Source organism: Rhagoletis pomonella, unplaced genomic scaffold (genome assembly GCF_013731165.1).
Source record: "Rhagoletis pomonella isolate Grant_MI unplaced genomic scaffold, Rhpom_1.0 Rhpom_scaffold_00003, whole genome shotgun sequence".
NCBI lineage: Eukaryota > Metazoa > Arthropoda > Insecta > Diptera > Tephritidae > Rhagoletis > Rhagoletis pomonella.
Window position 1 is genome coordinate 63,313,264 of NW_023458557.1, and position 13,015 is coordinate 63,326,278.

Here is a 13,015-nt window from a genome sequence, read left to right on the forward strand (position 1 = left end):
TTGTAGTAATTACATTAGTATTATTGAAAAGCTTTTAAACATTTTAGATGTAAACCTACCCGAAGCTGCTCAATTTCCGCTTGATAGCGTTGCCGGAAGCTCTCATCATCGGTAGTTACGTTGCTAAAGTCGGGTGAATGCGCCATTAACTGATCACGGTATGTTTCTTGCAGGCACTCCAGCTGTTTACTATGCTCCAGTTCTAACATTTCCAGCCGCCGCTCGAAACGCCTGCTGCGTTCTTTCTCTTTGTTCAGTTCGGACTGTAGATAATCGCGCTCCTGTAGCAGCACGGCATATTCCTCGTCCTGACGAGCACATTTTTCCACCAACGCATTGCTTTCCTCTTTGTGAGCGCGCACTTGCTCCGCTTGTTCTTCGAATCGTCGCAACAATGACAATTGATCGCCCTGCTTGCCACGTAACTCTTGCTCTTTGGTGTGCAATTTCTCATTTACTCTTGCCAGTTCACTGGCTCGCATCTCCAACAATTCATTACAGCGCTGAAGTTCTGCGCTGATGGCATCCTTCTCAGCCTCGAGCTTCTTGAAAGCGTTACATTGATTTTCAAGCTGTTGAACGTAAGTGGTTTTATCTTTGGCATGCGCCTGCTGCAATTGTATCATCTCACTTTCGTGCTGTTGTTGAAGGCGCAACATTTTTTCATGCACCTGTCGGCAATGCTGGCAAGGCGTGTTGAGGGCGCGGTGTATCTCCTGGCAGAGTTGGTCGGCACGCTGCCGTAAATCACCGCATTTGTGGCAAACATCCTGTAAGCTTTCAATGGAGATGGTCGAGCGTGGCATGGATGTCGTGGAAGCGGATGCTGAAGCCTCGCATTGCAAAGCGATTAGCGAGTCCTCCAACTGACTGAGAAACGTTGAGATCTCAGACAGAACTTGGCGTTCGTTAAAGAAATCGATAGTATGCTGTTTGTAGATGAATTCGAAGTCGGCATCGGCTAGTATGTCGGCTGGATTATTGATTTGCAAGTCACTTGAAAGCTCTTCAAAGAGGCTCTCGTATCGTTGTAGGGCAGTAATGCCGATTTGGTTTGGTTGCTTAGCAGACTCTCTCTGAACAAGATTGGTATTCTCCTTAGCAAGCTGCTGTTCGACGTATTCACCGCGCAGGACTGCAATGCGTGCGTCTACGAGGGCTTTGTGAGCAATTATGTCTGCGAAATCGGGTAACAACTGACGACCTTCAGAAATCTTACGCTCTTGTTCCAACTGAAGCCGCCACTGACCGCGTTTCATTTTCTGTATGGCCTCTTTGTAGCACTGTGTTAGCTGCGCAACCGCCAACTCCATCTCTTTGCGCAGCGCATCGTGCACAGCATCGGCGAATTTCTCGAATGATAGCCGCTCTTCCGCTGTGAGCGTAAAACCAAAAGAAGGTGTAAGCGATTGCTCAAAGCGCTCTGCATTACGTAGCATAATGTGCGCAATCTCAGACTGCACGAGCTCGGCGTTGACTGTTTCTTGCGCCTGCCGCCAGGCTTCCTGAACAGCGCCCTGCACTAAATCATTCGAAGAAATATAGCTCAGTGTCTCTGCGGCCAATCCGCTGGCTAGATTTTCCATTACATTATTTTTGTAACGCTTAGCGATCAAATTGATTTCATTCTGTTGCCTGAGCAGATCATCCATAATATTCTGATCGATAGGGTCGAACGACTCTTTGCTACTTGTAGTCGTTTTACGGTAATTGGATAGCATCAATCTACGCGCTAATACACCCGCCAGTATGTCGATGGTGCCACTCGATTTGAGCGCACACTTACCGCTCAGCTTCGCTTTAAGCATGGTTACTAGATGCGATGTCTCCGCTACTTCCGCTCGCGTTTGCCGCTCACCAAAGAGCTCCGGGTTTTCGGCGCGCATAACCGAGTCGCGTAGTTTTCCAAAGCACACACTTTCAAATGCAACACGCTCAGCTAATAATTCCATATTCTTGCGTTCGGTCAGCTCGTTTCGCTCGCGCAGAACACGACGCTGCTTAAGTAGTTCTGCGAGTTTAGTGCGCAGCTGTGACTCGAGTTGGGTAAGCGCTATCTTCACTGGATTTGAATCAGGCAGCAGCATGACATTAGGCACCGTGTTTTTATCGCCGCTTCCGCTTATAACGCAGGTTTCGCAGGACTCACGTATTAGCTTGACGACCTCGCTAAGGCAACGCTCCACGAAGCGATATGAATCCTTGCGATCGGTGATGGGTGAGACAGAACGACGACTGTGTGAAGAGCGCAGGTTTTGTAGCTGGTGAAGACTTTGTTCAACGCGATCTCGACTTGTAACTAAAACGCTTTCGAGACAACGCAGACGGTCTAATAAATGCTCAGAGACCTTGGAGGAGTTTCGCGTTGCACTGTCGATGGTCGGCGTGCTGCAAGAGGGCGTAGATGAGGAGCTAATGGAACCCGCCACTGAATTATCCTCCAAACGTTTTTCCAAATCATTCAAACGTAACATAAACTGCAGCGGGTCGCTATTGCTGGCATTGCTCTCGAGTGAACGCCTCCTTGAAGATTTCTTTGAAACGGAACGACTCGTTTCTGAGCTTGCATTAGTGAATTTCTCCATTTCATCGATTTTGGCTTCTATTTCGCAGACCTTCAACTCCAGTTCTTTAGGTATGCTCAACTGCTCCTTGCCCTTCAACGAAAGCGATCTCCTGCGCTCCGACTTAGCCATCTTTTGCTTTAGCGTGCGCACCTGTCTCTCTGAGCTGCTATACTTCAGCGTTAAATCTTGTATGCGCGCAGCCATCATTTGCACCTGTGCACGATCTTCAAGCTCTTTGCGCTCGAGATCTTGCTTGAGTGACGTATATGAAATTTCAAGCGAATCAAATTGATTTTGTGATTGCTTCAACTCACGCTTCATTGCCCTTATCTCGTTAACGGCTTTCTCAAACCGCGTACGCAACTCATTATACTCATCTGCGAGCATATCGCGCTCCAATACAAATGGGTCAATGTCACCAATTTGTGTAAGGTCGCTCAGCGAATCCATGCGCTTAAGCTTAGCACGGTTTAACTGGCTGAAGCTGTTCAAGCTGCTGCCTTCCAGCTCGTGTACGCGCTTGTACAGTGCTTCGTTTTCATCGATACCCCTTGCCAGCCGATCTTCCAGGCCCTTGATCTTCTTTTGGCTCTCTTCTAACTCCTCCGTCAACCGACTTACAATTTCCTCCGCATTGCGTTTGGTTTCCTCCAACTGCGATGTTAGATTATCGCGTACAGCTTCCATCTCTTGCAAGCGCGCATTTAACTGCTGCTCGGTACGCTCTAATGTAGTAAGCAACTCAGACATGCGCGTTTCGCGCTCTTTGGCTTCGTCGCGCAACATATTACGCTCCTTCTCCGCCACACTGAGACGGAATTGCAACTCTTTGTCGATGTTAAGTTCCTCTTGAACTGGATGCATTGCAGGTGGCGGTGAAAGCTCATCTGAACCAACGCTATCCACGGTGCTACGACGCGACGTTGGTGGTGAAGAATGGCTGCGCTTGTGTGATCTTGTGCTCGTTGTGGTTAGAGAGCGCGCATATAAGCGCTCGCGATTTCGTAGTATCGAAGTTGTGATGGGCGGGGAAGGTGAGAGTGGCGAGCCCCAATCAACGCTGTCGCGGCGACCGCCTTCAGAGGCAGTGCGATACTCTTCGTCCGAAGAGAAATGTGCAGACTTTGGAGTAGAGGGCGTGGTGGTCGCATTAACGACTTTGGCAGAGGGAGTGCTGGCAGGTTGTAGCAGTACCTGTGGTGTGGAGGGTGGACTAGTTTCGGACAGGTGCTGATGGTGGGCGGCTTGGTGCTTGGGCGTTGCTGTTGGCTTTTTCTGTAATTCGTTATTGCGTTGCGCGTTAATAAAGTCCTTCTCAATTTCACTCTTCATATTTGTATTGCCGGCGTCGTCTTTGATAACCAACTCCACTGTTGGCAGCACATCGGCGTCTGTGAGTGGCGCGCTATTGTTTCCCGCACTATTGGTCGGTAGCAAGGCAGACAAACCAGCGATATTTCGTAAAATGGCGATCCAACTATTGCGTGAGCTGGGCGAAAGACTTGCCAAGATGAGGCGCCGTTGATCCCAAGACGTCAGCTGAAAGGCATAGCTCTTGCTGGCGCTCACTTCCGCCACATTCGTCAAACTATTCACGTCCAACACGCCATCCAACACGCCACGCTCCTCCGACACCGGGTCACGATAGTAGAAAAGCGCCGCACCGCTCAGCGAGAACCAATGCTTCGTCCAGTCACCCGTGCGGTTATCTTGCTTCATTAACCAACCCTTTTTAGCGTTGAGTGACTCCTCAGCAGGCAGATTGACACGTAACTCCGCCGTCTTGGCCAAGTAGTTGGTGCAGAGATCGTCAAGATTACAGCCGCCATCCGGATCGCCTCTTTCGTGTGCCTGCTGTTGCCTGTGATGTAGCTGTTGCTGTTGATGGTGGTGCTTAGGTTGTTGCAAGTGTTGTTGGCGATGTTGATTGCTTTCGTGTTTCTGTTGTAGATTTTTCAATTGCAATTGCAATCGTGGACTAGATTTGCACTTATTACTGCCCAGACCAGCAACGCCACCACCAACCCCTTTTCCAATTTCATTTATACTATTGCTGTTCTTATTGCTGCTATCATTTGTCGTAGTTACAATGTTGTTATTGGGGTTATTATTGGTGTTGTTATTACTGTTGCTGTTGCTGTTGCTGCTGCTGTTGGACGTCGATAACACTGGCGGTATCTTCTTGACTATGGCCGAAACAATGGCAGGCGTGGAATTTGCTGCCAATGGCAATGACTTTGGTCTCAAACTAGCAATACTGTTCTGTTTTTGTTGCTGTTGCTGTTGTTGTTTTTGTTGTTGCTGCTGATGATGCTGTAATTGTTGTTTGTTCGTTGGTCGATGGTAATCGGTTTCATCATGCGAAATTTTCTCTTGCGCCGTCGCCGCCGTATGATGCAGATGACTATTGAGTACATTATTGACAGTTGTGTTGGACCAGCGATTTTTCTGGTGACTTAGATTTGTTATAGTATTGGCGATGTCTTTGAATGTCTTCTCATCGCGACGGATATCCTCGATGAGTAGACATGATGATGAGACTAAAAGTAAAGAAATAGAAAAGAAAATATAAGAAAATTTCATAAGTGGTTGGTAAGTATGAGAATTATTGCAAATATAAATCAAAGCATCGTTCTGGAAGCGAAGCTATTAAAGGCATTGCGACCGAAATTATGACGCTAAGATTAAAGCAATCAAAAGAAGGACCTTAGAATGTATGTATGTACATATGTACGTATCGTTACATTCATATAACGCTTCAGGCTTAATTTCTTTTTCAATAAGAATGAAATCGTGCAAAGAATGCAGCTAATGATATGAAATCTATTATTGTTGTAATAGAGAAATGATATAGTGGCGAGGATTAAATCGCTATAAATTTATTGCTTGTACTCGCACATTCCATACATATATATATTAAGATATCTAGATTTTATAAATACCATACTAAAGTCTGTTTCCATTATCGCCTATGCCAATTTCAAGTTGTATATCGTTAGCTTAGAGTGAAGAGTTGCTTAGTCCACTTATTATGAAACACTATAAATATCCTATATGATCTCCAAAACCTGGTGACTAAATGGGCGGCCTCACCCTCAATCCTAGTAGCACAGAATTGGTCTTATTCACTAAGTACTAAAAGATCCCCAACAAAATTATTCTCTCGATTGGTTGTGATAGGCTGGAGCTATCCGACAGGTTTGATCTTAGATAGGAAGCTGACATGCAAGTCTAACATTGAGCAAATAGTGAGGTCTTATTCACTAAGAACTAAAATATCCCCAAAATAATTCTTTCCTCGATTGGGGGTGATAGGCTGGAGCTTTCCGACAGGTTTGATCTTAGACAGGAAGCCGCCACGCAAGTCTATCATTAAGGAAATAGTGAGGTAGGCATCGGGCCTTATATTGCTGTAATGGAGCTATGGGTAGGAAATAAGAGAATAATTGTAGTAGGGTCAGCGCTTAGCGTTGCTGAGTTTGCACATCGATGATTTGGGCTGGATCCCTGTTGAAGTCTAGAAAATAAGCCTGATGAGATGAAGTGATTTCCAAAATAGCAGCTATAATTTCTACACTTAGACATTGTAGCTTTTCCCACTCCCGTGGTATAAAACTCAATAACCTTGCTGGAACTATAAATGTTTTATCGAGCTCTTGTATAGTGGAAAGAGTTTTACTAGTTAGGCAGCTATGTAGAACGCGTAGCTCATCGTCGGGTTACTCCATGTGATTATAACGCCTGTTGTCATTACAGGCGAACCTGCCGCAGCACGGCAGTTTCTCTGCGTTCCGGAAATGACTGCAACTAGCTCTTTCTCTAGACACATTCTCTCAGAAGATTATTGGGTATGCTAATGTCGCTGGAAGGAAGGATGCAGTGAACTTTTTTACCGATGAGCCGAAGAGTGATGGAAGGTTTGGCGATAGGGTATTCTGCCACCAGCATTATTAACGAAGCAGTAGACACACTTTTCGAAATCAGTAGGGGAGGTAAGCACTATTTCGGTAGCCACGCAGCAGTCAGGACTCTAAGTTCACTTACGCTGCGGTTAAAACTGGTCAATGCGTGTCTGACCTCCTTCTCCATGGCTGACAAGTTAGCGAAATAGTGGACATTCACGAACGCTTAGACAAATGGATTTAGCAAAGTCCGGGGGCGATGGAATCGTTTGCTAACTGCCACAGTGGCCCAGAATATAATCAAGTGAAATCCACTCAACTTTTTTAACTATGCAGTCAAGCTTTCGCGAAGATATGATTGAAGTACACATACTTAGCTATGTTTTCTGGTACTTTATAACCAACCCTGAGGAACACTCAGCGATTGATATGCACTGTCTCCACAGTCTCCGGAGTTTTGATACAGACTTTGTGAATTTCGACAACTTGTACTATATCCTTGATTTAGCCCCCACCGACATTTTGTCCTGATTACATACAGGAAGAAACGGCTCTATATTAAAAGATTTTTTCACTATATGTATACGAGAAGGATTTGGCGGCTTTCGAGAGAACTATGTTACGCTAGATCTATGACCCAGTTCGCGTGGGCATCGAGTATCGAAGAAGATTGAATGACGAACTAACTGTACGAGCTTTTTAACGACGTGGACCGTGGTAATCGCATAAAAATATAAAGATTGCGTTAGCTTGGACATGTTATACGCACAGTACGCACGTACGTGAAAGCCTAATGGCTCCGTGAGGCACCACTGATTTAGGATCATGAGAAATCGCTTTACTTGGAAGGGATGAAAAAATTGGCAATAACTCCGACAGAATATATCGAGTTAAAAGGAGCTATGGTGAGAAAGAAAACACTTTTTTGATAAAAAAAAAAACTCTATTCTATCGTTATAGCCAACTACATAAAATCCAGAAAACTTTTATTTAATGGTTCATTATCGCTATTGTTTCATGTGATTAAATTGTAGTAATTAGAATATTAAGTAAGGGTTTGCCGATTTTTTTAATGTACATAACTTTTGAGTTCCGATACGATGCTTTCTACTTTTTGGATGGCGTTTGTAAGCTATCTTAATATCTTGAGCATGATACAACATTCCTAAAAAGTGGACAGTAAACAAAAAGTTAGAGAGAATAAGCCAATTCAGTTGTATCTACAGGGCGTCGAAAAAATTTTACATTCCTGAGATACTTCCGAAGTAAGCGTTCAAAATGTATGTACGTTATGCAGTTTAATGTAGGTATACACATAGAAATCTGTGTATGTAAAAATTACCATTTTCATGATTTATGGATCGGAAAACGTATTTATGTATATGTATGTAAGTAGATCTAGCCGCCAAAGTGAATCATTAATTGAAAACTGCATTAAAGTGCCTTACTATGTGCGAAAAGATGAATTTTTGCTTAATTTTAATTTAAATTAGTTTAATGATTTCAAACGAATTACGCAAGTAATTAAAAATAAAGGCAAATCACTTCAAAAATTATTTTAAGATATTATGTAATTATAAAGCTATTATGCGTATGTATGTATGAATTAAGTTAGCAAAGTACGTACATATTTATTTGGAAGGCGAGATATAGATAAAAATAACGACACTTATTCTTGTTAGTTGCACTTGTTTTTAACATTTAAATTTATCCTTTAAACAGAAAGCGGGTCTGGAGCTTTGATATACATACATATATAAGTAGAAAAAAACATTGAAATTTTAATTAGTATACATATATTCAGTGCCAAACGCTAAAAAATATTTGAAATTAATTTTATTGTGCTCAAATGAATATGAGTGCCCAGATACATATGAGGAGGAGGGGGGAATTAGTATGGCTGGGTTCCAAGTTGCATTAATGCAAAGCATCAGCCTCTTTTATTTCTAAACTATAAATAATGGAAATGTCCAATTTGCGCAACTAAGTTCCAGTTCGGCATTTGAACGTGGTTGCGCGTATTGGACTTTTCCTTCAGCTATATTTCAGAAATAAAAGAGGCTGATGCTTTGCATTAATGCAACTTGGAACTCAGTCTATATGCTGTATGCACACAAATTTATTCTACTTCAATATGATTTTTTTACTACAATGTTAAGCAATAAAACCTATGGAACTTTTACTTAAAGATGACTAACAATTAAACGACACTCATTGATAGATCCTTTAATTTTTATTATTTATTTGTTTGTACTTACTTATTTACATAGCGATGGTCCTCTGCAATAACGACACAACTTAAAATTTAATTTTTTTAGTTATAAAGCGGATTAGGTTAACAGATAACCATATTTTTCTGTGGTAAATCGACAAATGCTTAGTTGTTACCAACTCGTCAGGGGCGTTCCTTAATAGCGAACAGTAGCGTTATTTTCTCATTTATCGTGAATATTGGCATAAGTAAAAAACTTACGATAGGTTAGTGATGCGTTTATGTGAAATAACGACATTTTTCGTATTGTACCGCTGTTCATTATATAGTTTCAGTAAGAGAATTCGATTTTTTTAATGCGAAATAACGACATTTTCCGTTTTGTGCCGTTGTTCAGTAGTACCAGTGTAGTTATTTTCTTAGGTGTTGTTACTTATTTCGTATTTTTCAGTCGAAACCTTACTAAACCTTTAGAAAAAAGTCATAATTTGAAAGCTTATAAATTTTCTTTAGAGAGTGACTGCAAATAATCCGGAATAATTACGTCCGAAGGCATATTGTTATTATTATTGCTAAATTACGAAGCACAAAATCTTTAATTAGCTTTACTGAAAAATATGAAATTTTGAGTTGTGTCGTTATTGTAGAGGACCATCGATATGTATGTATGTATAAAAGGAAAGAAAATATTTTTGAAAGATGAAAATCTCATTGACTGCATCTTGTCCAAGCACACTGGGCGACGTATACAGTTTGTGCCCTGTTTTCCTTATCAAACTCATCTATTTTCTCTACAATGTTGCATTGTCTATCAATAAGTAAGTCACGTATGTGTATATCTTTATTTGGATATGAGAAGGAAAATGTAGGTTTTCTGAAACTATACTTACATCGCATAGCGATGCAAGCTGGTACATCTCGCGTGAAAACTATGGACCGGAAAATTGTTTCTAACCATTTTAATTTGACAGGATACAAAATATCACCTGCGTTAGCCCTAGATGATGATATGATAGGGCTGCCATAATCCTGAACCCATCGAGCAGGGCTCTTATCATCCAAATCAAAAACAATGATACAAGTGAATATGCTGCAAATGTATTCCCTATAAGTGCAGTTTCTTTGCCTTTGTAGTTTTTAGGCACAATCCGTAGAGCTGAATGATTGATGATGATGAAACGCTCAAGTTCTGATTTTTTTGTTTTTAATCATTTCTCCTGAAGGGGACGTAACTTGGAAAAATGTTTGGCGCCTTTAACGTGATCTTGAATGCTTGCCTTACCACCATTAACAAATTTCCACATATCCTACAATGCGCTTCATGATTATTTTTGCCACTGAGCGAGTGTACAATGGTTTTTCAACCTAGTTATTTTAATTAATCCGATTGTAAGAAATGTGGTTCAAGTTGAACATTTGAAAACACATTTGTATGTCTGGCTGCACCTAAACGTGCAGTACATGCTTACTGTTATTTGTGGGCTTACAGCAGGTTCGGGTTCGAACACCATCAGAGGCAACGTGTAATACTTTTTTTTCTTATTTACGAAAATGCATCTATCAAGTGCAGAACACGGTCAAACAACGAAGAAAATATTTTCAAGTTCAACATTTGATGAAACATTTGCAGAACGGCTGTGGCTGAGTGCGCAGAGATTCTTGCTGTTATATGTTAAATTTCAGAAGATGGGGATTCAAATCCCTTTAAAGGCCACGTGTTAAAATAAAAATAAAAATTTGTGTTTTGTATCTCCGAATTATGAAAAAGGATCTGTGAAATGCAGAACATAAGCGTATTCAAATGAAAAAACGGCAACCAAAAATTTGTTTAATGTAAACAAAAGTATGGTTAACATTACCAAATCATTGTTGAATACATATATTAACCAAGGCATTGTTAATAATGTCGGCCGCTGTGGTGTAGTGGTAAGCAGTGCGCGCTTCCACTCCGCAATGCCTGGGTTCAGCCCCTGGTAAAAGCAACATCGAAAAAAAAATAATAGAAAAAAGGTTTTTTCTTAACAGCGGTCGTCCCTCGGCAGGCAATGGCAAACCCCCGAGTGTATTTCTGCCATGAAAAACAGCTTCTCATAAAAACACAATCGCCGTTCGGAGTCCGCGTTAAACTGTAGGTCCCTCCTCTTTGTGTGACAACATCAAGGCGCACGCCACAAATCGGAGGAGAAGCTCGGCCAAACACTAACATATGTGTAAGCGCCAATCTATTATTATTATTATTGTTAATATTAACCAAAAATCAAATTGATCTCTTTTTAAGTTTGAATTTGGTAATAATAACCAATTTTCGGTTGATTTTTTTTCTCAGTTTGGCATTACAAATAGAATTCTATAAGCATTTTAAGTTTCAATAAAACAAATTTGATATGAACCTTAAATAAATTCCTTAAAGAAGTATGATTTTTATGAATTAAAAAACAGCTTTAAAAGAACTTCCTCAAAAGGCCTTTTAAAGTACGTCCTACAAAAGCCCTTCTGATAGCTCTTCTTTGAGTAGCGAAATCAGAAGCCCTTCAATTTGTGCCACTCCATACAAAAAAGAAGCAGAAATGAATGACTTGGAAGAGATTTTAACTCCTGAAATTATCTACTGGGTAGTATGTATGTATGACACCTCAGTCGTGTACCTGTTCCGGAACTTGCACTTTTTTGGCATTTGCCTGAAGAAACAAAATTAGATTTTAGCCAAATAAACTAAACAGAAAGAAGGTAAACTCACCAGATATTGTTCAACATGTTAGAAAAAACGTTTCGCTATGGATTTTCGATTACTAATGACAGAAAGCTTAACCTTTTTTTTAAACCGAAAATCTGCTTTAAAATTAGATGGGTGTCAGAATTGACTTTCATTAAAAACCAGGACAATTTAAGTGTGGACCATGACAATCTGTTTAAATCAGGATAAATCCCGGAAAACCAGGACGTCTGGCAGCCCTATGCTATGAGCATTTTGCCGCTCATGGCAAACAAATTTCTCTTTAATGATCTCTGAATATGAACCCCCGTTAGGCCAATGTGTCTCTTTCTAACACTGACTCAAACAGCGCGGTCACAATGGATAACTAAATGTGTATATGCAAGGCCATAATAAATGTTAGTTTGTCTCCGAGAATACTTTTTATTCTCTTATTTTAACCAAATTTCAAATTTATTCACGCCTCACGGAAAGGCGCGACAGCTCTGGGGTAAACAGCATTCAGACTAAACTGGTGCTCGTCTCCTAACGCATCTCCTCTAAAAGCCTAGGTAAGACGAAGCAAATGCACACACATCGCCGTTTAATCCTCCTCTGCTAATCAAAGTTAAATATTTAAACAATCAGAAGAAACTATTGTGTAAAGAAGTATAAGTTCGGGCCAAACCGAATTTTATATACCCGGCGCAGGTATTAACTATTGTCGTTCCAACTTTCTTTAAACTACCTAGAAGTCTATACCAGTCTTATTTATTGTTAAGAGATTGTTGTAAGTATTAACGTGGAGTAAATTAACGTCCTCCGTTATTGAAATATCGGACTTTTCGTATTTCCGAAAATTACCGTTATACGGGAAACTGGTGAAATTTTAGTCCGATTTGAATAACTTTCAACGAATACCTTTCTCGTACCAAGGCTTTCAAATACACCAAGTTTGATAGAAATTGATAAATCGGTTACCGAGATGCACACTTGTAGTCATAAGTGGGCTGTGCCACGCCCAAAATCCAAAAATTTATAATAATATAATTTTGTGCTCAGTGGTCATTGCAATAATCGATTTTGAGTCCATTAGCTTCAGTAGATACTGATTTATCGCAGTTTTCGTGTTTCTATAAAGTACCGTTATATGGTAGGTAGGCGTGGCTATTGCCCGGTTTCAATGCTTTTCAACACATTTGTTAGCTGGATCCTAAGCAAGGCTCGTATCGAGTTTGGGAAGGATTTCATCATAAGTGGGCGGGGTCACGCCCCAAAAATTTCATAATAATATTAGTTTGTATCAAAATTCTACTTCACATACTAATTTTCAACAATTTGGATCAAATATTTGCTGAAATATCATAGTTTTTGAATTTTTCGAAAATACCGTTATATGAGAAGGGGGCGTGGTTACAGTCCTATTTCGCCCATTTTCAATAGCAACGGACAGACGAACGGACGGACAGACAGACATGGCTTAATCGACTTCCCTTTTCATTCTGATCATTTATGTATACATTTGTCTATATCTATCTCGATTCGTTTTGGCTGTTACAAACAACCGTTATGCGAACAAAGTTATAATATCCTGTGTATGTCGGGTATAAACATACAGTTTCATCTGCTTAATAAAAGCACG

The 13,015-nt window shown here is 40.9% G+C and overlaps 1 protein-coding gene across 7 annotated transcripts in view; it reads right to left on the reverse strand.

The window, feature by feature from the left end:
• Positions 1-13,015, reverse strand: part of LOC118735349 (protein outspread) — a 322,425-nt gene that overhangs the window by 11,288 nt on the left and 298,122 nt on the right. For all 7 annotated transcript variants that reach the window (XM_036465049.1, XM_036465051.1, XM_036465047.1 and 4 more), the window contains exon 6: positions 60-5,107. In XM_036465049.1, the coding sequence (XP_036320942.1) occupies positions 60-5,107 (5,048 nt within the window). The remainder of the gene's footprint in view (positions 1-59; positions 5,108-13,015) is intronic.